Source organism: Magnolia sinica, chromosome 5 (genome assembly GCF_029962835.1).
Source record: "Magnolia sinica isolate HGM2019 chromosome 5, MsV1, whole genome shotgun sequence".
Classification (NCBI taxonomy): domain Eukaryota; kingdom Viridiplantae; phylum Streptophyta; class Magnoliopsida; order Magnoliales; family Magnoliaceae; genus Magnolia; species Magnolia sinica.
This window is the reverse complement of record NC_080577.1, coordinates 113,548,917-113,574,622: the sequence shown is the minus strand read 5'-3', so window position 1 is coordinate 113,574,622 and position 25,706 is coordinate 113,548,917. Positions and strand designations below refer to the sequence as shown.

Sequence of the window (25,706 nt, the reverse complement as noted above, 5' to 3'; positions counted from 1 at the left end):
TACATCATGGTGGGGCCCACCGACTACTGGGCTGGTGGCGGGGGAGTAGCCAATCTGTTTCCGTTGTAGTGGGAAGCGGATTGGTTGGTGTACCATACACCAGCTATATAGATGCTGTAGACGAGTTGGCAAAATGGATGGACGGTTTGGATATAACACACACCTCATGATCAGACCCAAAGGCAGCTATACAGCTGGTGTGAGGTACATTAGCCAATCCGCTTCCGTTGTAGAGGATCCCGGTCCGACCTCGTATATAAATATACATACTCGTCGTCTGTGTCTTCGTCTAGGGTTTTAGCTCCGCAGCGTCGTCATCTCTTTTCAGCTCCGGACGCCATCTCTTTTAATCAATGGCGGTTGCTCCTGCTGCTGCTGGTGCTCTACCGGAGGTGAAGCTTTTCAATCGGTGGTCTTTCGATGATGTTGAGGTCAGTCGTTTTGAGTTTTCTCTTTCAAATCTCCCTTTCTTCTCAGCTCTCCGTAACTCTTATCCTTTTATATCTGATAGATCTGATCTTCTGTTTCTTCAATTGCATCTGAAACATAATCCCAGAAAGAAATATGTGATTTTTCCTTTTTTAATTTTTGTTTTTGCTCTAGGCATCAATCTCAGTGGTAGGTTAAGGTCATCTAATGCAAGGAACGATCTTTTCTCTCTTTCTTTAATGTTTGTTAAAAGTTTGGAATTTTAAGTGCAGCGAAGGAGATAGTTGTGTGCGTGTGTTTAATTGCTTATATGTGATGATGAATCCTTGAAAAGAGACATTGATTCGGCTATTGGCTGATGTGATTTCTCTTTAAATTGCAAAGGATTTCTGAGCTGCATTTTCAAATTCCTCTTAATATCAATGCATGTGGAGAGATGAACCGTCTAAAAAAAAGTGGAGAGAGTATACGGTGTATCCTAAAGCTAGGAGAGGGGAGAGGTGAAGCGGTTGTAAAAGTCAGGTTTCTTTTGACGAGCTATCCTGATGCAATCATGTCCCTTGGAGAGATTCCTCACTGTGTGCTACAGCTAGTGTTCAGGTCAACCCAAACCTGATTGACCCAACCCGAGTTCAGGTCGGGTTTGGATTGGAAAATGCCAGCCCAGTTTGAAATTGGGTCCGGTTCGCGCTGAGCAAATTCAGGTCGGGTTAGGGTGGGTTGGGAATGATCAGATATATTTGGGTCGGGTTGGGTTGAGTATAGAGGGATATCAGTTGGGTTCCCTTAACCCGAACCAACTCTAGCTACATTGGCTACAGTGATGGTATGTTTTATCTTGAGTCCTAGCGTGGATTGGTGTTTTAATATGATTTAGTGGGAGTTTTTTATTTTGGTTATTATCATTATCATTGTTATTTTTGAGTTCTAGTATGGTCGGGAGTTTTAGTATGCGTTTTTTTTAGGAAGTCGTCAGTAAATGGACATCATTAGGAATTTGTTTCCACCAATTAGGAATAGTTTTAGTTTCACTTTGAGACATGTACTTCAATCAGTAAATAGGCAATTACGCCATGCTTCTATAATTTTACGACATAGGAAATTATTTTCTTGAATTTCGTGAGTTTGGATTTTCTATACAACTGTTGGTGTTACTCTGTTGGCTTTGAGTGGTGAAACCACATGGATATCTTTCCATTTATCACCTTTCTACTTCAAAATGGTATATGGGATTTACTTTTTGCAATTAGTTTCAATCTCTTTCATTCTACTTACATTATTTCATGTATTAGAACCAGTTATACTGTTGTGAACTGAAGGCTTTTCTTTCTTGCTTTGTTCTCTCTTGCCCTTTTCCTTTCCCATATTCCTCCCTTTCCATCCAAAATCCCTCTCCTTACCTCAAATCGAAAAAAATAAAATTTTAAAAAAAGTTTCCTTTCTCAAATCCCCCCCCAAAAACCTGTACCTCCCCCTCTGCTTAAATCGTTTTCTCCTTTTTTCCCCTTATCTGTCCATCCCAAATCCATCAAAAGCCCATTCCCCAAATCCCACATGCACACGCACCAAAAAAACAAAAATCCTATCCTCAAATCCATACCATAAAAAATGTAATTGTTCTCACTATTGGTTCTAATCACAGAGATATAATAGAACATAGAAAAATTCGGAGACAAATAATAAAAGAGAAAATGAACTGGAGAGCTAAGGCACGTCATCGTCATGATTATAAGGACAAATTTACCCCCACAAGGAAGAATCCTCAATGCACTAGGTCTCAATAGCTTTGTTCTCGGGACAAAACAATTCTCTTTGAAGATAGATGACTTGGGTCAAGTGCACACATGATCACAACCAATAGAAGCTTGAGTTTACTCTCTAATTTGCCCACAAAGAAGGATGTAGGGAAGAACAGGAAAACAAGAAGTGGAGATAGAGTTTTTCTATATTTTGAAATAGAAAAACGAATTTTTTGATAGAGGTTACTGATAGAAGGCCTTAGACACGTGGTGTACGCGTGGCAGACATGTGGCGTATATACTGATATGTTGATGCATGTGTGGTGGTGTAAAATAACTTTTGGCGCATGCGCGACAACTTTATGCATGCGCGTGACGTCATCTAAATAGAGAAAAACAAAAGTTGTTTGAGTCAAAGATACTATATCGTGCCTCGCCACAATTGTGGCCTGACCCGGTTCGTGTGTGAAGTTGCTCTCAAGGTATGCTCTTAGTTTTCAATACAAATTGCTAGCAGAGGGATTTAATATAAAGGCTTTCTCATTTCATTTTTTATTCAATGTCAGACTAAAATCATTACTATAGAACAAAACAAGAAACGCAACACTAAAAGACAACAAAAAACACTTAAGTTTTTTCCTTAATTTTAAATCCAATTTTCCAACAATTTTTGTTGTCATCTCTTAAAGTTCTTCCCATGGTAAATCTCTCTTATAAGATTTTTCGAGATGGTTGCCATAGAGATCGAAACCTTTCAAACAAGTTGAAAGGAACACCCGAGTCATTGATTTAATTCACAATGACATGTGACTTGAAGAACATTGTAATGCATGAGGAAAGAAGTATTTTTTAACTTTTACAGATGATTACTACAAATATGTGAAGATATATCTAATTAGGAGTAAAGATGATGAAATGATAAATTTGCAGACTATGTAAATGAGGTGGAAAATTACCTAAATAAAAAGGGGGAGATTCTAAGGTTTGATAAGGGTAGAGAATATTCATGACTTGGTATCATTTTGTGAATCGGAAGGGATAGTACATGAGATAATTGCGCCTTATTCACCCTAGCAAAATGGCATATCAGAAAGGAAAAATAGAACTTTAATGGACATGGTAAGTGCTATGCTTTCTAGCTTTGATTTATCTTTTAACTTATGTATAAAAGCCCTCTTAACCACATGTCACATGCTAAATCATGTACCTCACAAATACTCGGACTAGACCCCTAATGAATGGTGGAAGAATGGAATTCCAAATTTGGCGTACCTAAAAGTGTTAGAAAATCTAGACATTTATGTTTGATGCATAATTTAGTCAAGCAATGAATCAAGGATGGAGTAATTATTTATGACTTTGTAAGGTCCAATGATAATTTAGTTGATTTACTAACCAATGTATTAGCTAGAGAGTTAGTGATAAACATATCGAGGGGAATGGGGCTAAGTTCCACTTAAATAAACTGCCGACAATGGTACTCAACTTGTATGACCTAAGATCCCAAGAACTAGGTTCAACGGGTAACAAAAAGTAGCTTTTGAGTGATATGATATTAGCACTGCAAACTTATAAGCCTAGGGCTCCATTATTATGATGTGGCTATGCTATAACTTGTAGTGGGAAAGGTCAGATATTGTCCTTAAATGAGTTCCATAACTATGATACAGTGGAATGTATAACTAATGTACATTCTTGATAGACTCATCTATACGAGTGTGGAAGTGGGGTTGCTTCCCATGAGAATTTGGACATTCTTTAGAGTGCTCATTAAACTGGGATATAGCACATGGCTATAACATTGCTGGCTTTGTGAGAATTTCGAGTTGCTCGAAAATGTTGTGTGTGATGTATCTGGGTTGTTTCCACAGGGTAGTTCAAGACTCTCAAGTCACCACCTGACAAACCAGATATGTTTATACTAGGCAAAGTTCAAATGTCTAGATACCTTTGTCTTTCAGTTTTGCTTTTCGTATTGTCTAGTATTGGTGATTTTAGTTACATATTGAATTGAAAGTGGGATGAGAAAGCTTTTATATTAGATCCCTCTTCTAGCAGTTTGTATTGGAAATCAAGAGTATATCTTGGGAGCAACTACGTGCGTGGAGGGTTGCGGTACGGTATAGTGTCTGTCTTGAGCAACTTTTGCTTTTTCTTTGTTTGGATGACATCACGCGCGTGCATAAAGTTGCTACGCATGCACCGAAAGCTATTGTACGTTGCTACATATGCACTGACGTGTCGGTACATGTTCCATGTGTCTGCCACGCATATGCCATGTCTCCAAGGTTATCTTTGGTAACCTTTATAAAAGAATTTCGTTTTTCTATTTCAAAAGATAGAAAAACTCTCTCCACTTACTATTCTTCTTCTTTTCTTTATATCCTTTGTGTAAATTAGATAGTAGATTCAAGTTTTTAGTGACTGCGATTGCATGTGCACCCGATCTAGGCTATCGATCTGCAAGAAGAGTTGATTGTATTCCGAGGACAGAGTTGCTGAGATCCAATGCATCGAGGATTCTTCCTTGTGAGAGCAAATTTGTCTATAAGACAATGACAATAATGTTCATTAGCTCCCTAGTTTATCTCTCTTTTATTCCGTCTTTGCTTTTTTCTATTTTCTGCTATATCTTTCTGGTTATAACCAACACTCACCAACCAAATCCCATTAAAAAACTAAATGGCAATTTCCCAATTTTTTCAAAATCTACTGCAATGAGCCAACCCATTCTTTGATGTTGAGATGTCATTGAGAGGCAAACTCATGGGCTCTATGCGGTTCTTCTTATTTGGATTCCACGTGTACGCATTACAATTATCATTACTCATCTTCGAACTACCAAATACATATGCCTGTCACAAACTGAGCTTCCTATTGCCATAACTATTATCCATCTTCCATGGTTATTATGGTGAACCATGTCGATACTCATCTATCTCCTCACTACAAAACACAACAATATTTTGAATATTGAAAAATATGCATTCATAAAAGCCCATATGAGGGATCTAGGAATGTTGAGAAGACATGGAAGGATGAGATGCAATAAATCAAGGAAGAATTCAGTGAATGAATAAGAAGTTTGGCCAAGCATGGATAGCTTGCGGGTGTAGGAGTAGTGCAACGGATCTCAACCTGTTGTATCTGAAATTTCAAAGGATGATGTGTCTAGCCAAAGTGTCAAAATCTAAGATGATACACACTGAAGGTCAAAGGTCAGATCGGCTGAAATGTGTCAAAGGATTGACATATGGAACACGTGATGGATCTATGTCTTTTTCAACGGAAAAGTTGATTGATGACTCAATAATCATATTGGCAGATCCTACGAAGATTTGTAATGTTGAGATGAATGTGTTAGTCCCATCCCAACAACAATTGGAGTATGCAGCTCAGAGACTTGTGGAGGCTGGACTGCATAGGATCCCAACAGTAAATGGTTGCCATGAAGAATACTCATTCAAGCTTCAACCCTTGCATGCACCACATATTTTTGGGAGGCTTACAGTCCTGAATATGTTCATTCCTCTTAGTCATCAATCCCAATTTTTTTAAATTGGAGATATTGTGATAAAAATATCATTTCTTGCCTATATGTTTAGAGATCATGGCATTCTTATTATGAATGAAGATATCAGTTTCTTCAAAAGAATGTTGCGGTATGACTTTTTTTTTTCCCAGACAATTCACGTATTTGTTGTTTAGTTCTGCATGTACTCTTTGGTCGATGTTTGTTTTCCTTCTGAACGCTTATTTAAGTTTTTTTTTTTTTTTTAATGCCTGATATTTTGATTATTTGTTTTTCTTCTTGCTTACTTTTATGCTTTAATGAGTTTTTGCTGGCTGATTATAACACGACATTGGCTTTTACAACTAACATGGATAGGTAGTGTGTGTTGGTTTGACTTTGCACACATGAATTTAGCCATGTGATCAGACATTCTGCTGTCAAATCTTTGTATTCGGGTCCCATGAAACTGCAGTGCCGGTTAATATTGTCTTCTAATGTAATTAGGCATCTTCAAGTGATTTTGTTTTTCCTCCATGTGGTTTTGCAGGTCAGCGATATATCCCTAGCAGATTATATTGCTGTTAATCCTGAAAAGCATGCTACATTTGTCCCCCATACTGCTGGCAGATACTCTGTCAAAAGGTTCCGGAAGGCTCAGTGCCCAATTATTGAGAGATTGACAAACTCTCTGATGATGCATGGTCGTAACAATGGCAAGAAACTGATGGCAGTTCGCATTATCAAGCATGCGATGGAGATCATTCATCTTCTTACTGATCAAAACCCAATCCAAGTAATCGTAGATGCTGTCATCAACAGGTGGCCTGCCCAAACTTTAAGCTATTTATAATTCCTAATTTTTTCACAAATATCACTTCTTAACTTTCTATTTGGCTCTCTCTATTAGTGGGCCGAGGGAAGATGCTACTCGGATTGGTTCGGCTGGTGTTGTGAGACGTCAGGCGGTTGATATCTCTCCATTGAGAAGAGTTAACCAGGCAATATATCTCCTCACGACTGGCGCTCGCGAGAGTGCTTTCAGAAACATCAAGACAATCGCTGAGTGCCTCGCAGATGAGCTCATCAACGCAGCTAAGGGTTCTTCCAACAGGTATCCCACTTGAATTTTGTCATTTTTGTTTTTGATCTCTTTTCATATTAATCTTTCTGAATGAAAGAAATATAGTGTTGGGTAATGCATTTGATCAACCCGATAAATTTTGTACATGTGGCAACGGCCTTTTGGTGATTCAGACGCATGGTTATGGATGACCATGATCAATTAGATGATTGTAACTGTCCACTTGACAATGCTAAATGGGGGGTATTGGTGTAATTCTCTGATTTTTTTGTTGGAGCTACGATCATCTGGCATAGCCCATCCTAGGATGGGGACATCAGATCAGCAGCCTAGGTACAAAAAGGTGGGGTCCACCTGTACCCTGCTGGGTTGAACAGTAAATGCCATTTCTTTCAGTCCAACGTACTAATCTTAAGGATTGTTTGGGCACCAACAAAATCATTTTTGTCAAAAACAGATTTTCAAAATTCTAATTTGCATAGCCTCTAGTTTGAGAGTCAAGCTGGTTAGTCTATACCCTCGCTAGAGGGACACCCTGGGCCCATGACCTCAAAAATTGTACAGGTGGGATATCTGAAACCCACATTAAACCTTCCAAATTGTGGGCCCCCCAATTGCCGGAGGTAGCGACCTGCTGATTAGGCTATTTGGATGTTGGGTCAACCAATGTGGGGCAAATTGGTGCAACATGTGCTGATGGTGTTGATTTATGGGGATATTTTCTTGTTAGAATTGTGGCCAATATATGTGATTTTGGGATACATTTCGTCCATCCTGGTTCCCTAATAAACAAGCGGTTCAGATAGCCTGATTGCAATTTTTAGTTAAGCAGTCTGAACATACATAACAATCAAAATTATATGAAATCGTTATTTATGGTAGGGTGGCTGAATGATCAATTTATTCTAAATTGCAAAACAGCAAATTACTAGGGATGCATTTGGTTGCACCAAATATCAATATCATGAAATTTCATGACATTTAAAGATGCAATTTCCAATAACAAATAATTGCAATCATGAAAACTTTCTTATCCTAACAGACCAAAGTGTCTTAGGGTTTGATGTTATCTTTTTGCTTTTTTGTTTTAGTTTTTGGAGTTGTTTGTTTGCATTATTTGAACATTGGGAATTAAAAGCAGCATTTGGTGTTGTTTGTTGACAGCTATGCGATCAAGAAGAAGGATGAGATTGAGCGAGTTGCCAAAGCAAACCGTTGATTCCCATGCCCTGTTGAGCAAGGGCTGGCTCGTTTTGAAATATATTTTCTTCGATTTTGTCATTTTTTTCCCTTTTGTTAAACATTAATCTATTTGGATTTTAATTTGAAGCAGTTTTGATTTATATTTTGGATATGGAGTTGAGACCAACAAAATATTGTTTGAAATGATTCTGCATTTTGGCTTGAACTCTCTGCTTGGTTTTGTTCATGTCATAATCTATACTGCCAAATTCCTAGCTTTTGTTAGCCAAGTTTCCGGCTGGGATGTCCGAGCTGACAACAGAACCCCTGCACATGTCATCGATCAGTAACAGTCATCATAGAATTGTGGTCGAATTATGGTCCTTCCCCGGAAGAGGGAATTATGGTCCTTCCCTGCAATAGGGCAATGGGCCATGGCCTGCCTGTTGTGGTCAGCCCCTGTTGGAATTCGGATTGCTTTTGCTTTTGCTTCAAGCCAAAAGGCCCTGTGTGGTATCTGGGACATGAGAATGCTTCAAGGCCATGAATTTGCATGGATTCGATTGGACAATGTTCGAGGTCCACAGTTTGGGAATCAAACTACTAAACTACAAATTCATGGATTTTTAATGGTCTATTCATCCAGGTCTTTGTGACCTTATCAACAGGTTGGGTGGCAAATAAACATTCTGGTGGCCCCTATGAAGTTTTTAGCTGTGGGAATTCAATAACCCCTCCAAAGTTTTTAATGGTGATCTGCTTCATTTTTGGGATCATGTTGGGGATTCAATAACCCCAATGAAAATTTTAACGGTGGGGATTCAATAACGACTGTTTGGATCTGCGTCATTTTTGGGATCATGTCAAAAAAAAATGAGCTGTTAAAATGTATGGACGGTGTGGATTTAAGGCATGTACATCACAGTTTGCCCCACAGGATTCCCCAAGCATCCGGCTCTTTAATTTCATCATTATCATTTTTTTCCCCAACCCCAACAAAAGTAAAAATCAAAGTAGCCTTGTGGTATACTTTATAGAAATGAACATTTTTCAGCACACATTAATTTGATCCGGAAAAACTGATGGACGGATTGGATGCCATGGGACACCACGGTGGGACCGACAGATGTACTGGCTCCGACAGACCTTCGTGTTGAAGGAAACATTAAGCGGTGAAACATTACCGACCCCCTACCAATCTTCTTTTCTATCTGAATATACTCAGATACTGGGGCGGGTGTGATAGATGATACACAGGCACCTAGAAATTGCTTACGTGGCATTTATGCAGTCAAACTAAACTGTCCGTGGTTCCTGGTTAGGGTTACCATGAACCTAAAATTACGCTTGATTGATTTGCTGACTATCAGGTTGGTGGACTTCATTCAACGGTTAATAATGAAAATTAACCAATGGCCATATTTGAACTAACGCCCATGAATCAGAGGTTAGGATTGTTCAACCCGTCTGAATTTGGGACTGTGACTAAGCTGCAGTGTCTTCCACTATTCAGTCGGTCTAATGTTTGTTAAGGTATGCCACGTTGTACGATTTCTGAATGCCTGTGTACCAAGTGTCATACGCCGCCAGAGTATCATACTTAACTACCTCTTCTACTTCACCTCTTCTTAGTTGTGTGCGTGCCGACCGCTTCTTCGGTTATTCTCAATCTCAGGCAATCGAGATTCTTTTCCATCTAAAACGAGAGAGAGAGAGAGATTTTAGGGTTTGTTTCTGCAGGTTGGTAGGAAATGGGGAGAAGCAGCTCCTTCGCATGTCTTCATCTCATCATTTTCTTCTTCATCTTGTTCCTGAATCTCTCCTTCGCCGATGAAGTCTCCCATGACAACGAATCCGCCCCGAAATCGCCTGCGTGCAACAACAAATTCCAGCTTGTATGACACTCTCTACTATTAGTCTAGCATGGATTCTAGCAATATAGGAAGAACATAACCCTCATCGTCTTCCCCTTAATTCAGCGATTCTCTATGTCCCACTTTGAATTTTGCCGTTCGTGGTTTAGATTCCAGCGAATAATCTAGTGTGGAGGCTGTAATCTCACTCCCTGAATGGAGATCTTTGCGCTGGATGGCCTGGGCGGTGTTGATGTGCTGCGACTGTTGGATGGGGTGGCCCAGCTGTGGATTTTGATGGACCCGATAGTCATCCTGATCAGATTGATCCTACCCTTGTGATCAATATACAGCATCGACAGAGCAGCCACAACAAGCTGCTCTGCAGCTTGCCCACTTTGTCAAGTGGCATTGGTCTTTTAGATTGTTCGTCGTCTTATTGGGAGTGGAAGTGCAAGCTCACAATTTAGCGACTTTAAGGGTGTTCTGGAATTGATACTTTAGCATAGGCTGAATAGCTGATTGCCTGATGCTGAATACGTCACACATTCCCAGATCACGACCTTTCAAAACCCAAACAGGTGCATTGTATATCGGGTTGCATAGCCTTTTGCAAAGTGCAACGTTGACTCTTTGGCAAGGTTTTGAAAATCGGTCATGGTATCACATTCCTATCAGGCCTCTTTGAACGTGATATGGGTCTGATACTCGGCCTGCATCACTCAATATGGGCTCTGATACTGGGTTGATCTGGGATCGTATCAACCTGTATCCTCTTGGAAAGTTTGTCTGTCTGCCATTATTTGAAAACCTTGCTCTTTGGGCTTGTCTGTGTATCAGGTGCCATTCGTTTGTGCAGGAATTTTATTGCAATTGTTATATTTGTTCCTGTAAGCCCTTTGCATCATTTTTGTTCATTTCATGCTTCTCTATTTGATTCATGACACATGACTTTAAGACCCGGCTTCCCCCCCTCCCCCCATCATTATCAATGTTTCAAAATTATTCTTAATACCAAGGAAAGCAAGGTTTCTCTCCTCTTATTTTACTTATTCATTTATGGGATGTTTTAGAATCCCTGCTGTTGTGATGTAAGATTTTGCTTCTTTATGGATGCGAGGGGTGCTGATTTCTGGTGCTTTAGGTTAAGGTGAAGAACTGGGTAAATGGTGTAGAAGCTGAAAGTGCGGTTGGATTAAGTGCTAGATTTGGCTCTTCCTTGCCACGTCATGCAGACGAAGCACTCAGAATGCCTGCCGTTTTGGCAAATCCTTTCAACTGCTGTGCCAATTCCTCTTCAAAGGTCATTCTTTTTCGGTTTTCCGGTTGAGCTCATGCTATTGTCGTAAAGCATGGCACAGAACATTCCTGAAAATTTCCATTATATATTTATTTTGTGATTCTTTTTGTTTTGAGAAAGCTCTCCCCTATGCAGTTAGCAAATTCTATTGCCTTGTCGAAGCGGGGAAATTGTACTTTCACAACTAAGGCACAAGTTGCACAGCTAGGTGGTGCAGCTGGCTTACTGGTGATAAATGACAATGAAGGTAGTTGTTTCTGATGCATTATAAAATTGGTGTTTTACTAGATAAGTGTTTGTCTTTATATTAAGGTGCTGGTTATTTATCCAGTTTCCATGCATACTCTGATATTTTCACTTCTCCGCGTGTCTTTGCAGATCTTTATAAAATGGTGTGCACCGAAAATGATACATCCCTAAACATTACGATTCCTGTTGTTATGATTCCGAAGTCAGCAGGGCAGATTATGAAGGATTCCTTGGACGCTGGAGGGAGAGGTGAGTCTCCATGTTCAAATACTGTGTCCTTAGTCCTTATTTGTTATTTTGTCTGTGAGTTTTGATGCTGTTCCACTGGCTATAGGTTTTTGGATGTTGATATTTTTGTACTATATGCTGCTAATTGAGTTTTAGTTCAGATGTTAAAACTTGAAACTATCAAATGGTTCACATTGTTGACCCACCATGCAGGGAAAGCTTGCTTTGCTTACTGTTAGTATGCATATTTATTTGGTGAATATTTGATGCTAGCACGGATCTCCTTTATAGACTCTAGGTGGATTACTGTCTCGGTCTACAAGAAATTCAGTTTGGTTTGAGTATTAGAGACTATGGGTTTGGAATCAGCTAAGGGCTAAGCAAATATTATCCAAGAGCTTTGCTAAGCAGACACACATACAAGGCAGCACATGGGTGCAAGATCCAATTGATCCTTTAGAAGGTACCACAATGTAGATGTCCTGGCCCAAGAATCAGCTCGGTCCACATGTCAAGTGGGCTGGAGTTTATAAAACAAATGTACAGCTGTGAAAAACCCATCCACCTGTTTCTAGTATTGGGGCCAACCAGTTGAGTGGACCAGAATTATTTTTGGCAATAGCCGACATGGTTGGACCCACCTGATGGATGCACGGGTTTTATACCTATTGGCCTTGCCAGTGCATTTAATGGCTTGTACATGAGTTTCCTTGTTCATGAATGCGGGCTTAACAAGGCTCATTCAGGAAAGAAGTTGCATTAAATCAAAGTTGGTTTGAAATTCTATTCAATTTAGTAAAAAGATGCTAGATGTCAACATTAGTTTCTAATTTTGATAATTATTCTTGTTAGTTTCTATTTCTGTTATCATTAAAAGAAAAAAAAAAAATAAAATCTATTTTCAGTCAGAAAATTACGGAAAATTATATAGTGTAGTTGAAATTAGTTTGTAAATGCAAGCTAGAGGAGAAACCCTAGGCATGTTTTGAGTTTTCTTAAATCTGAATTTTCTTGAGTGGTGAATGGGCTATCATATCTCTCTCTCTCTCTCTCTCTCTCTCTCTCTCTCTCTCTCTTCTCTGTCCATCATCTTCTCTCCCTATCTCTAATCTACTTATCTACACTTTCCCCTTGATATTGTATAATTCTTAGTTGTATTGTAAGTTCTTCTTTTATCTTTTGAGAGAATGGAAATTTTATTGAAGAAAAGCAAAACAAAAAACAAAAACAACAAAATTACAGCTCTTAAACTTAGAAACACAATAGGCCCATTTGACAACAAGCAACCTAGAACAAACCAAGACATATTATAGTGAATTGCTGCAGCATATTTCAGTCATTGTCTGAGGAATCGGTTAGCTGATTTGCTACTTGCTTTTGCATAACTTGAGGTTCCATCCAGCTGTTTACTGTAAGTTTCAACAGAATACTAGTTTCTGTTGATACCATTGCTTTATTGGCTCCAGTAGAATTTGAGTGCTATGGCCTTTTTGCAATACTGGCTGTTGACTAAAATTGTAGTAGTAGCGGTCTCTGCATCAATATTGTTTATGTTCTTAACTATGTTATCTGTTGTTAGACTATTCATGCCATTCATAATCATCATCATAGCCCTGTCCCAACAATTTGGGTTAGATTTATGAATTTCATATCATCAATCATTCCTATCTAAGCCTTTATCCTTGGTAAATGAACAAGCTTTCATATCCCATCTCACCATCACAATCCAAGTCCATTTAGGCCTTTTTCTGATTGTCTTTTAAGGCCTTTCCACCCAATCAATGTTCCCCTCATTGGAGCCATCTCCTCTCTTTGTAGAACACTTATGCTAACACATCTAAAATTATTGCCATTTTTCCTAGTGCAACATATATGCATTGCATACTGCATATTATTTAAACAGGTCATTTGTTGCTTGCATCATGGTTTTCCTTGATATTATTATGATTTTATTTTAGGGTTGTTTGGATGTGTTGTATGGAAATTTGTTGGAACATTAATTCCATGGGATCATTTTCTTGGAGAATTAAAGAATAAGTTTTCTTTGCTTTGGTTGACAATAGAAATCCCTTGGATCTGTAACTAGTATAACAACTCTCAAATTATGTGGAATTTATGATTAAGAGAATTGCATGAGAAGAACTTGAATATGAATGGGACCCACTTGAGCAGGAATTCTCAATGCTCAGTTTGTTAAAAATGGACCATTTTGTATGGCCCATGCACTAAAAATCTCCCAAAAGAGCTCAGTTTTTTCTCCCTAATTCTTCCCACCCCGATGGCGCCTTCTCACTGCCTTTTGCAACTCTTCCCAACTCATGAGATGGACACTTTGCTTCTCTCCTCTTTTAAAGAAATTCCTTCGAAGTTGATCAATCTTCAAAGCCAAAGCTGTTGGCGTCTTAAAGAGGGCAATGAATTAAACTAAGAGATTACAAAGAGCATACTCGATAAGTGCAATTTTACCTTGCAAAGAAAGATATTTCCCTTTCCACATCGTGGTTTCTTAATCCATTCATTGAATCTGCTTTAAAATTACCCCCAAGACAAAGTGCTGGATATGAACTAGGGAGATTTACTTTTTTACATCCCAACCAATCCACCAAGACCTTGAACTATTTTCTGCCACCCTGCAACCCTTTTACCCAAATTCACACGAAGGCCAACCAACGTATGCTTCAAAAAACTTTAGAACTGGGACTCAATGAGCTGGGCCTGGGGTTGGCTTGGGCCCGGATTTTTAACTGTTCAGGCCAGGCCTATTCAAAATTTTGATTTTGCTTGGTCTGAGCCTGGCCCATTGACAGCCCTACTTAGAACACCTTTCAGATTTATATATTTTTCCCCTTATAAAATGAGGGAATAATCTGCAAGTTGAAGGTTGGACACCACCATTTTTGGCCGCCAACTCCAAACCTTTAATAAGGCTAAAGCTAAATGCTTTGTTCCTAAGCAGACTTGGCTCTCAGCTACAGAAGAGGAAAGAAGTGGGGTAACAGATCCCCTGCCAGGGGCATCTAGAACTAGAGAAGCAATCTGTTGGGGAATTGTTCACCAAGATTTTTTTTAAAAAAGAAGCCAAATGCATTCCTTTATCCACCGTATCCACCTGAGGCCAAAACCCTTCCAGATGGGTCATGCAGGGCTCAACTGGGGACTTTTTTCAGGCTTGAGATTGTGGCATGAAAGGAAAGTTCTTCCTTATGGTGGCTTATTCTTTTTGCTACTTTTTGGACAATCTATAGCTTGAATGCTTATTCCTCCTCCGTCTTCAAACAAAGACCATCTCTTCTACTTCGTCTTTGTCTTCGAACAAAGAACATTGCTGCCGGCCTCACTATCCTTTCTTTTGGAATATAGCTTGGTATAGAGATCTACTATTGTGCTTCTGACTTGGTGCTCCCGACTTGGCTGTCAAGTCGAGTTTTGTCATGTCAACTAAGTCAACCGAGTAGTTACCAAATTGAGTTCTTTTTTTCTTTTTTAGCCTTGATGAAGTATGATTGAACTGACTCGTATGCATCAAGTTGAGTTTTCAAATATAATTTTAAGCATGTTCTGTATAATCAGTAGACTCACTTATAGAGATACATATTTTGCAACACTTCAATCCTGTCCAATGGATGGAATGAAGTAGAGAAAAGGAAAAAAAAAAAGTTAACTTTGCTGAAGGGGTCATGGCATCACATTACTCTTCTAGATACTATTTATACTTGTTGGAAAGACAAGGGATTCCCTGCACTCCACTGCATATAATCAATGTCCCCAGGCAGTCCACTGAGAGTGTGTAGCCATGGCTTTGAAGAACAAAATGAGGAATTGGGTGAGTCACACCAGAACAGACTAGATCAGAACGAGTCAGGGAGAGTTGTACTGGTTCCGGTCTCTGGGTGAGTCAACACTCCAATGCTGCTATTTATAACCATGTGTGTGGAGCTGGGTTAACATACCATTTAAACAACTTCAACTTAGCAGTTACTTTCTACGTTTCTTGAAGCAGGGAAACCACAGCGAGCACACGTAGATGCATACACAAATTTCAAAGCTGCACAACTCCATTTATGGGGAGGTTCATGTGTACCCCTTTCATATTTGTTTTGGATTTTGTGCTTCCTGTTTTTTTGCCTTGGTGTGTTGATCTGCTCGTGTCTAGTGACTCTAGATGGGGTGCATCCTGTATTAACTGATCTCGCCCTCCTGCAACTCTAGCTACGCATATTTATGTGTTTTTACTTATTAGTTGCTTTTGCACTCCCATTTTTAGCTTCATGAAGTACTCTTTCTCATATATCTTGTTAATGTCAAGGCTGTTCTTGCACCTTAGCAGGTGGAATCCAGTGCCATCTAAAAATAATCGAATATGCTTATATTCTTCGCTTCTAGTTTGATCTATTCTATCTTTACCTGAAGTGCATTGTTGACCAAATGTTTCTCACTGCAGTGGAGCTTCTGTTGTATTCTCCTAGGCAGCCAGTTGTGGATTTCTCTGAGATATTCTTGTGGCTGATGGCCGTTGGGACCATTGTTTGTGCTTCCATTTGGGGTGACTTTATTGCGTGCGAGCAGACTGATGAGCGTTATGATCAATTGGTGAGAAAGTGATATTCTTTAGATTACTCTTACTCATCATCTGAAAGTCCATGTCTAATTTCTTACATGCGATTTCACTGTATCCAAGCTTGCTTTTATGTCACAATCTAGACATTCACTAGCTGCAAGAGCACTTGATTACTTTATAGTTTATAGGAATATCCTTCACATGGGCGTTTAACAAATACATGTGCCCTTATCACTTAGTCCAAGTTGTTCTTTGATGCAGGATGGTTTTCTAACCTAGGATGATAGATGAAATCAGGTTTTCAGTTTAAAACATGAGCAACAAAAGTATGAAATTTCAGCAACCTTATCATAAATAAAACAATTACTCAAATAAGCAATTACATGTAATCCTAGGCTACCACATGCTTGTACAAAGGAACTGGTAAGATGTTAATTCGAAATAGGCCCAATGGAATTAAGAAATTCCATCCAAAACATGAGGGTAGAATTATTTTAAAGGGAATCACCTGAGTCATAAAGGGATTCTAAAGTGTTCTAGATTTAGGGAAATTAGTGTTAGGGTTAGAGTTTGGAAATTAGGAAAATCTGAAATTAGGGTTTATATGAAAGGAGATCTAGGGTTTTAGGTTAGGGTTTGGTTGAAGAAATAAGAATAAGGATGTAAGAAAATGGCTGAAATGAGGTCCACAAAATAGTTTGTACAGACTGTCCGTCTAGTTGTATGAACGTACGGATTCACACATATGGCCGGACTTTTTTGTTGGGTATAGGTTGGGATGGTTTGGGTTTTAGAAGAAAAGGAAAAAGATAAAGAGAGTAAAAGAGAGAAGAGATGAGAAAAAATACATTTGGAGCTTAAGAAGAGAGGAGATGGATGAGTAGGGTTTCACACCAAGGTAATTTTCATTCGGATTCACACCGAATGGGGTTTCACACCACATTCTCCATAAATGCAAGAGAAAGAGGAGAACTTCAATCTTTTTCATTAACATCACATTAAAAAAAGGGCTAGTTTTGGATGTCCAAGCTTTTATAGTCTAAAAGTTGGTCATTTACAAAAAGACTATTAATGAAAAACTTTTTTTGCTTTTAACCCCCTACTTTGTAAATTACAAATACCCCCCCTGTAAAAGCATAAAACCAATAAAACATGTAAATAAAATCTCAAAAACTAAACTAAGTGCTCAAAACAAAAATCACTACAATCCTAGGAAACTAAGACTATCCGATGAACTCTGAAGACGTCCGTGATCACGGCAGGCCATGATCAAGTCGCATCCAACGGTCCAAAAACATCCTCCACGCAACTCACATATTGTGTGGGGTCTTCGGCTCCTCGGGACTTGAACGGGCAGTTGCCTAGCCACAAGAACACTGGGGCTCGAACCCTCTTCTGATATGTGCGTCATGGCATCCATAATGTGATGTCCCTATCATTCTTGTGCTAAGGAGACAATTACCAGCATTCTTTGATTGACACCTCATTTGATGGGGACATCTCGCGTACATGCACGCCCCCCACCCCCTACGCACGTACGCAAGGAGAAGGAGGGCCCCACCATCGATTTGGATCGATGACGACGTTCAGGGAGGGCCTCCTATTTAGAAGACAGAGTTTTGGTTTGTTGGAGTGGGCCCGATATTCAAGTAAAGCCCATCATGAGATCTCATGATTGTGGCCCACTAGTCTGATTAATCTCATATTTTAGGTTTTGCTTATTAATGTTATTTAGAATATTACGGATGGTTTAGATTTCTTTGATTAATTTTTATTTCAGTTTACTTCATCGCCAAGTAATAGGTTGCACACATGGCATGGGTTTGGGGTATTATGGTTTTCTTATAAATAGGCACCCCTTGTAGCTTTTTGATTCATTGAAGTTTAATAAAAAAATTCATGCATTTTTTTCTATTCCTCTGAGTTCTCGAGTTGTGGAAAAATCCAATTCATCGAAGGGCTAACAACCGTGGTGCGAAGCCACATCTATCCCAATCCGCCCCTTCCCAATCCGCCCCTAACTTCTATCATCCATCACCTTCTACAACCATCCTCGCTTCGAATCCGTCAGTTTTTGCAGCCGTTCTTCTCCCTACAGTCAGTTTCCAGAATCTAGCTCTGTAGGATGGCTGAAACTTTGATGGAGCACAACGCATAGACGCGCATCTGATCGCCACACAACTTTGGGGTTTTGAAGTCCTCCTTTGGCCGACTAGAGCCAAGGAGACACTTTTCGCATTCGGCGCCCCCTCGCACATGCGGCCAGACCCCTACGCACATGCGATAGGCCTGGCCCGCTGTCCGCGTGGGGACTATTTCCAGGTTCTGATTTCCTACTATTTTACTCCTCTCATACCTCTTTCTCCTAACCCTAACCCTAGATTGCAATACTTTCAGTTTATTTGCCCCTTTGCTAATCATAGGGTTTTTTGAATTGAAATTGGTGAATCCCTTGGACTGATTGCTGTGCATGTGTGGATGATTTTCACTTTCCTTTGAATATCGTGTGGTTAATAATTTTTGTTGATCCAACCCTAGCATGTGTAGGCCTGGACCTACACCGATTCCCCTTGTTTGAATGTTTGAACTTTTGTGTGGGATGTGGAAATTTTATGTGAATGTTTCTGAATTAGTTTGATCTAAAGCCTGAGATCTTGCATTTCATAGTTAATTTTCATGTCTTGCATCATCATTCTTTGTTATACGTTTTCACAAGCCCCAACTGCACATGATAATTAGTGGTTGTTTGGATGCCTGTAAAGTCATTAAGTTGTAATCTGATTACAGGTGTAAAGTGTTTACATGTGGTCTTGTTTGGCTTTAAGTTGTAATATGATTACAGGGAAACAGTTGGTGTTTGTATAACTTGAAATCTGTTTACAGCCTGTAATTAGGTATTCGCTCACAACAAAGCTCGGAGTGCTAAATCCTTTACAAATAATCAAATGACATAAAATATTTTTATATAAGATGGATCATTGGGATAAGCCCAACTCAATAAAGCTTGTGGCTAATTTTTATGGTAAATAAATCATTTGGTGGGCCCACTAATTCAAACACGGCACTAAGGTTTGATAACATCCCAACGTATGAGAAGTTTCAACCCTAGCAACAATAATAGAGAGAAAGAGAGAGATGATCCACAACTCTCTCTGCTTTGAAAATTTTCAAAAATTATAGCCGTTGCCTGAAATCCCTTTACCTGTAATCTGAAACATGACTTTTTCTCATGTTTCAAATTGCAGCTTACACCCTGCAATCTGATTACAAGCAGATATGCCCATCCAAACACCCCCTATAATCTGATTACCTGTAAACATATTCCTACTTAAGGACTTTACATGCATCCTAACGACCCCTTACTGTAAGAGGTTTGCTTGAATACATCCCGATGTATTGCAATATGATACATTTGAACGTCAGCCGTTGGAATTATGTTCCTTTCAATGACCCAAAACCGTTTATGTGATAGGGCTTCTCTTGGATGGGGGATGCCCCCAAAAATCTCTCAGATTGAATATTTCAACCCGTTGATTATACAAAGGCCATGGTGACCATCCATTTTCGAAGCAAAAGAGCCAAAATTTCAAACAGTCAAAATAATCATTTTGAGAGATTATATTTATTGTTTATCCACCATAAAAGATGAGAAACATTGTATAAATGGTCTGAATCATTGGAAGACAACCCGGATTCAAGGGCTATAGTCCCAATGTATCATATTGCAATACATGGGGATGTATTCGAGCAAGCCTCTTACCAAAATGGTTATGCCATATTATCAGAGATACGCAACAGATAGGCAAATTGACCTATTATGTTTCTTTACTAAATATCTGACTCTTTAGAAAGTGTTTTTCAGTGCAAGAGTTCATTGGTTATATAGGAATGGGCAAACTCATATCAGGATCCCTGAAGTCCTAGAAAAGATCACCTTAGAAACCCCTAAAGTAGTTGGATGTGGATATCGGGCCAAACAATCTTGTAGTCCTTATTTCTATATCTTTGGATGCGAAACTACAACTTTATTTTGTTTTTTATTTATCATTTCAGAAATGCACATATCTTGAGCAAAAAGAAGAAGAAGAAGAAGATGAAACAAAACAAATGAGGTGTATCCAGTATTCTTTAATAAAAGGGTACTTCCATTAATAAGAGGAGAGGCTTATAATCATCTAAGCCTTGGGGTCAGTTACACGAATCTTATTCTGCTAGTGCACTCTATCAAGGGCCATATTCTCAAAATTAAACCATACATCATTAAGTCTTTTCTTACTGCTTCGCTCCATGCCCTTATGGGCCTTCCCCTTGCTTTTTTAGAACCAATTCATTCTGTTGTGTAATAATGAAGTTATGCAAAAATCTAAAACTAAAATTATATAAAGTATAACTAAAATTATATGAAGTATGCTTGCAGACATTGCATGTGGTTGCCTGGCTGCAAGTATCAGGCTAGAATATTCTGCAATAGTCCTTTCTTCTATATCTTTAAATGTCAAACAACAACTTTATTTATTTATTTATTGTTTCAGAGAGGCACCTCCATTCATAAGATGCTTATAAACAAAGCCAATTACCATAATCCGAGAAATTTTAAAATTAGAAGTATCAGAAACATGCGCACACATAGACAATTGTATCTGTGCATGTTTGTTGTTAATATGAGTGTTTGGTGACTGGGTGTTTAGGTGCGTCTGCATTTCTGTTTGCAGGTACATGAATCTGTGTGTGTTGTTTGGGGCAGGAATTGATATGATTCTTACTCTGGATCATCTTCATAATAGGCATCGCATCATTGTCAATGGATGCTTAAAAGTGTATGCGAGCTGGGGAATCGGTAGGCCATCTCTTGATTGATTGTCCTTTTGCTATGGATTTTATAATTCCATTCTCAGTCTGTTTGAGGCTTTTGAGTTGATCCAGAATTGGTTGACAAATTGTTGGAAGGGGAATTATGGTTTCAAGTCAGAAAGGGTGTAGAATCTTGTCACTCTTCCTGTGGTTTGGTGATCTATCTAGAGAAGCAAAATAGTTGGGCTTTTAGGAATAAGTGTCAGAGTATTCCTTAGGTGGCTAACAGATTGAGAGAAATGATCGTTTATTGGGCATTGATTTTTAAAAGGAAATTAAGCATTTCCAATGATTTTTGAGAAGAGGATGGTTGGAGGTTATCGATGACAGAAGTAGCAGCCTGTTTGTCTCCACTTTGTTCTCTGCTTTGAAACGATATGTGGAAGCTCAATTTCTACAAAAGTTCTAAAGTTAACCTAGGTCCATCGAGGATGGGATGCGTCATTAGAGATGACCAGGGAGATATTTGTGGTGGTTGGCTTGGTCAATCGGGAGCTCTGATTCTAATGAGGTGGAGGTCTGGGCCGTTTCGTAGAGGGTATGCGTGAGTTCATCCGTCTTTAGGTTCCTATTATATTGGATATTCGGCTAATGCAATCGGATGAGTTTTACTTTCAGTTGATTACCCTTGGTGTTTCTCCCGGCGAATAGAGGGGATTAGGGAAATTAAGGGGGTCATCTTGGTATCCTTTTCTCATTTCCATTGGGCAATTAAGAATGTAGTGGAGGTTCTGATATGCAAATCTTTTGGTTGGAGATTCCCTTACTCTTTGTTCTTGAGTGAGATTGAGAAAGAGGGAGCATGAAAAGGAAAGAAGGGCTCAATAGATGGCGACGTCCCTACCCTCTTCTCATCCTATTATTAGGGCTTTCATAATAAATGACAATAATAAATGGGAAAGTACAAAAATATCCCCCAAGTTATTACATAAAACAAAGCCCATGTACTTAAACGCAACTCTAACACATCATCTTAAGGACTGAAAGCGTAACTAATAATGTGAAACAATAGAAACCATAATCTCTCCACGTAAAGTGGGCACACGGCTACATGTGCGATTATCACAGTCCCTCAAACCCTCGTAGTTTCTTCTTTGCTTTTTAAAATTTTTAATTTTTTTTTTTTTTTTTTATGAAATCTACTCGTAGAAAATAAAATAAAATAAAATTCATGTTACCTTAAAAGAGAATCAATATTACATAATATGACCAGTCTCTCTTTGTGCTTCTACATTTCTTCTTCAGTTTCTATTCCTTTTTGCATTCCAGATATGCTTCTGGCAAAAAAGCTTTTTGTGCCATGCATGTAATCTCAATGTACTTTGCTGAGTGATTTGAGGTTTGGATTGCTTATGATGAAAGTTGAAACCTCACAGCATTTGCTTTAGTTCTTAAGCTGCCTTTACTTTTAGGAACTTGCTTAAGCAATATTCGTATTACTTATGATGAAAGTCGAAACCTCACAGCATTTGCTTTAGTTCTAATGCTGCCTTTACTTTGAGGAACTTGCTTAAGCAATATCTTGAGAACAAACATTAACATCTGCTTGGAAAGGCTGTTAGTGAATCTTTTGTACATCTTTTTATGCTGATAGTTTTAGAATATGTTGATTTAGAGGGGAAATATGATGGAGACAAAATACTTGCTGAGGGCGACTTGTCAAACAATCAGTTAAGGGCATTGGGCTCTGTGCTTGTATTAACAGAACCTCCCTAAAGATCAAAGTCATATCTGGTGTTTCCGGGAGTAACCTGGTGATCCTCCAAGCATTTCTTCCTTGTTAGCTCATCATACAGCAGCTAAGGATCCCTCTCAAGTCTCAGTGACACACCTTGTACTCATGATGCCTATGTACTGTGAGAATCACACATCCGTCTTCAAAGCTTCCTTGAACGACTATATGCCTATTACTGCTGGGTAGTGGGGTATATGATAACATTTTAAATTCTGCATGGGATTCCAAAGTCTTAACGCTTCTAATTCTGTACTGGACTTAATGTTGAAGTTGAGAATTCAATGTTGGTATTTCTAATTTGTACTCCATCCATGTTCAGAAGTTGTTTATCAAGTTTTTTGGTAGATTTTGCTTTTCAAATACAACTATAATTAGGGACAATATGCGTTTTAAATAATGCATTTGCTTTCATTGGCTAGGGTGCACCTGATACTGGAGCTGCCAACAAGGATGATATGGAGAAGGAAATTGTAGATATTAATGTGAAGGGAGCTATAATTTTCGTCATAATGGCATCCGCTTTTCTAATGCTACTCTACTTTTTTATGTCTTCTTGGTTTATTTGGCTTCTAATCGTGTTATTCTGCATTGGTGGCATTGAGGTATGTGGTACTTTCAGATATATCCACTGTATTTCATTGTCGGAATTCTGAAAAGTGCATGATTGAATGATGGTAGATTATGAACCATGTGTATCATTTGTTTTGCTGAACTAAACCCCCCTGGATTTTAGCATTCATATGGACATCTTTCTTTTACTACTAAAATTGCTCTTATTGGTATTCTTCTTGGGAAATAATAGTAAACATGCCATTGGAGGTTCTGCATGTTTTTTGGCCATTCAATTGTGATTGATTCTTCAGTTTGCAGACCCATGACTTCTATTAACCATTGCATACTTTAAGCTGATGTTCTATTTCTGAAATGCATTCTGTTGCATTGAACTAGTTCTTTTGGCCTTTCAAGATGGCCCGTTAACTGTACTTGATTGCTTAATGAAATAGTTTGATTTGGAAGCATACTAGAAACAAAGAAACTATGGCATAGGATGGATGCATTCCCTTACTATGTCACTGTCTTAAAAAAAGAGAGGGTGTTTATCTTATTTGTGCAAAAGACCTTGATGGACCAGATCTCATTCCCCTCTCCGGAAGATTTTTCATCCATGCTTTGGGGTTCCTCTTAATAGCCTTTTTTTTTTTTTTTGCAAATTAAACTTCTTCCAGCATTTGATGGCATCATTAGAATCTAATTTTCGGAAGTAATGAACAGAATGAACAGATCGAGAATTTCGTTTACAACCCTTGAGGCCTTGACTACCCATGCTTTACTTCTGGAAGATAATTCCTGGAACCAAGACTGTTATGAGTGATGACTAACATCCTAACCTTCTTTGTCAGCTTTATTGGAACATCCTTTGGTTTATCCAATCCTGCAAAAATAGGTGGAGAAAGCGACAATGCAAAGTCTTTACAGGCTTTCTTTTACATTAACCTACTTTCATACTGTAATGGACCAGGAGGTTATAGTCGTATATTAAAGGCCAACAGCATCTACAAAGTCCATCTGCACTTGCTGAGTGAAAGGTTAACACAACTGAAGTGGCAACTCATCTCATCCATTTTGCAGAGGACATTCTTCCTCCACCAAAACCCCATTGCTTTAACAAACCTTGGATAGAAATTGCTCTTCAAGGACGAACAACAGAGTTTTCTCACTCTTGGGGCCTCAATCAGTTTTGAGGAGAAGCAATTGCAGCTTGCCTCCTACCTTGGTAGGTTTTGCTAGAATATGAGTAGGCATGCAAATTCAAATCGACTTATCCTTGGTCTCCCTGGCACAAGCTAACTACATGCCTCTTTGTGCTGATGAGGTTTCTTAGCTAAATAAATTATCCCTTCATAGTCATTGATTGAAACACTTTTTCTTTCTTTCTTTTAAATAAATTTATCTGCACCATTGTGTTTGGGAATTTCTTTTCTTCCATATTGAGCCAGGTTATCTTTCATTTTCCCTTTTACCATTGGCAAAGTGAGTTATGCTTGTGAAAGGAAGCAATAAAGCTTATAGTGTTCTCTCATTTGTAAAAGCTGCTTTCATATTGTTTTCTTCTTGTCATAGTTAAACTTCTGTCATTTGTCAAAGGTGACTGGGAACACTCATCTTAGGCATGCACACTTTTCTTGTATTAACCATGTTTGTTAACTGCATACATTTCAAAAAAAATTTTTTATTAACCATATTGTTGTATGAGTATCTTCTTCTTAGTACAATGTGATGGCCTAAGTGCTTTCCCAAGCGGTAGACCATATGGCACTCGACTCACAACCGTAGTTAGCAAAATGGCATGCGACAAAGGAAAATGGTACAAGAAATGATTATGTTTAATTTGCTCTCGATTGTTAGAAATATTGTTAAAATTTTGGTAAAAAAGCAAAAATGCCAAAAATCAAAGAATGACAAGTTCAAGTTTAATATGGTTTTGACTCGAAAAAAAGGTGAAAAAACGGCTACGTATGTGCATTTGTGCCTTTTTTGTTTTTGAAAGATCATTTGTCTTATATAAGTAAAGTTAAAATAAAATTTTTTAATTAAATAACTCACAAAAAATAATGTGTATAGATAGTCAATGGTGTTCTTTGCCTTTCTCAAATCCTTTCTTTTCAAGTAATCCACATGCAAATCAGTCTCTCTCTACCAAAAAATTCTACTCAAATTTATCAATGGGTGGTGACCACCAATCTTTATTTTTTAAGTTGTCCCCAAAAGTTATTTTATTGAAAGAAACTTGTTTAATTCGGTTTGCCAAAAAAAAAAGAAAAAATACTTCTTTTTTTTTTTTTTTTGCCAACTTATGAAATATATGAAGTTTTCCACGAGTTGTTCTTCTTTTTTTTTCTTGAAAATACAGAATTTGAAATGGAGTGTTTTGCTAACTATGCTTACAACTCCTTTGTGGACAAGTCTACCAATACTTGGAACAGAAG

At 38.5% G+C, this 25,706-nt stretch overlaps 2 protein-coding genes across 2 annotated transcripts in view; both read left to right on the top strand.

Moving 5' to 3' along the window:
* Positions 1-278: 278 nt before the first annotated feature.
* On the top strand, positions 279-8,171 carry LOC131246792 (small ribosomal subunit protein uS7-like). Its single transcript, XM_058247202.1, has 4 exons — positions 279-431; positions 6,230-6,501; positions 6,590-6,793; positions 7,928-8,171. Exons 1-4 carry the CDS (start codon positions 354-356, stop codon positions 7,980-7,982), a joined length of 609 nt encoding a protein of 202 aa, XP_058103185.1. The 5' UTR covers positions 279-353; the 3' UTR covers positions 7,983-8,171.
* A 1,401-nt stretch (positions 8,172-9,572) lies between these two features.
* The window catches only part of LOC131246791 (signal peptide peptidase-like 2), a 37,666-nt gene continuing 21,532 nt past the window's right edge, over positions 9,573-25,706 (top strand). Inside the window, exons 1-6 of the mRNA XM_058247201.1 lie at positions 9,573-9,840; positions 10,943-11,101; positions 11,234-11,345; positions 11,477-11,596; positions 16,017-16,165; positions 23,139-23,321. Coding sequence (XP_058103184.1) covers positions 9,697-9,840; positions 10,943-11,101; positions 11,234-11,345; positions 11,477-11,596; positions 16,017-16,165; positions 23,139-23,321 — 867 coding nt within the window. The 5' untranslated portion in view covers positions 9,573-9,696. The remainder of the gene's footprint in view (positions 9,841-10,942; positions 11,102-11,233; positions 11,346-11,476; positions 11,597-16,016; positions 16,166-23,138; positions 23,322-25,706) is intronic.

Bases quoted from the DNA above. Each gene is read 5' to 3' on its own strand.
- LOC131246792 (XM_058247202.1), top strand. From the start codon at position 354: ATGGCGGTTGCTCCTGCTGCTGCTGGTGCTCTACCGGAGGTGAAGCTT. The intron at 6,502-6,589 runs GTGGCCTGCCCA...TCTCTCTATTAG, and splicing joins GTAGATGCTGTCATCAACAG to TGGGCCGAGGGAAGATGCTA. The intron at 6,794-7,927 runs GTATCCCACTTG...GTTTGTTGACAG, and splicing joins GCTAAGGGTTCTTCCAACAG to CTATGCGATCAAGAAGAAGG.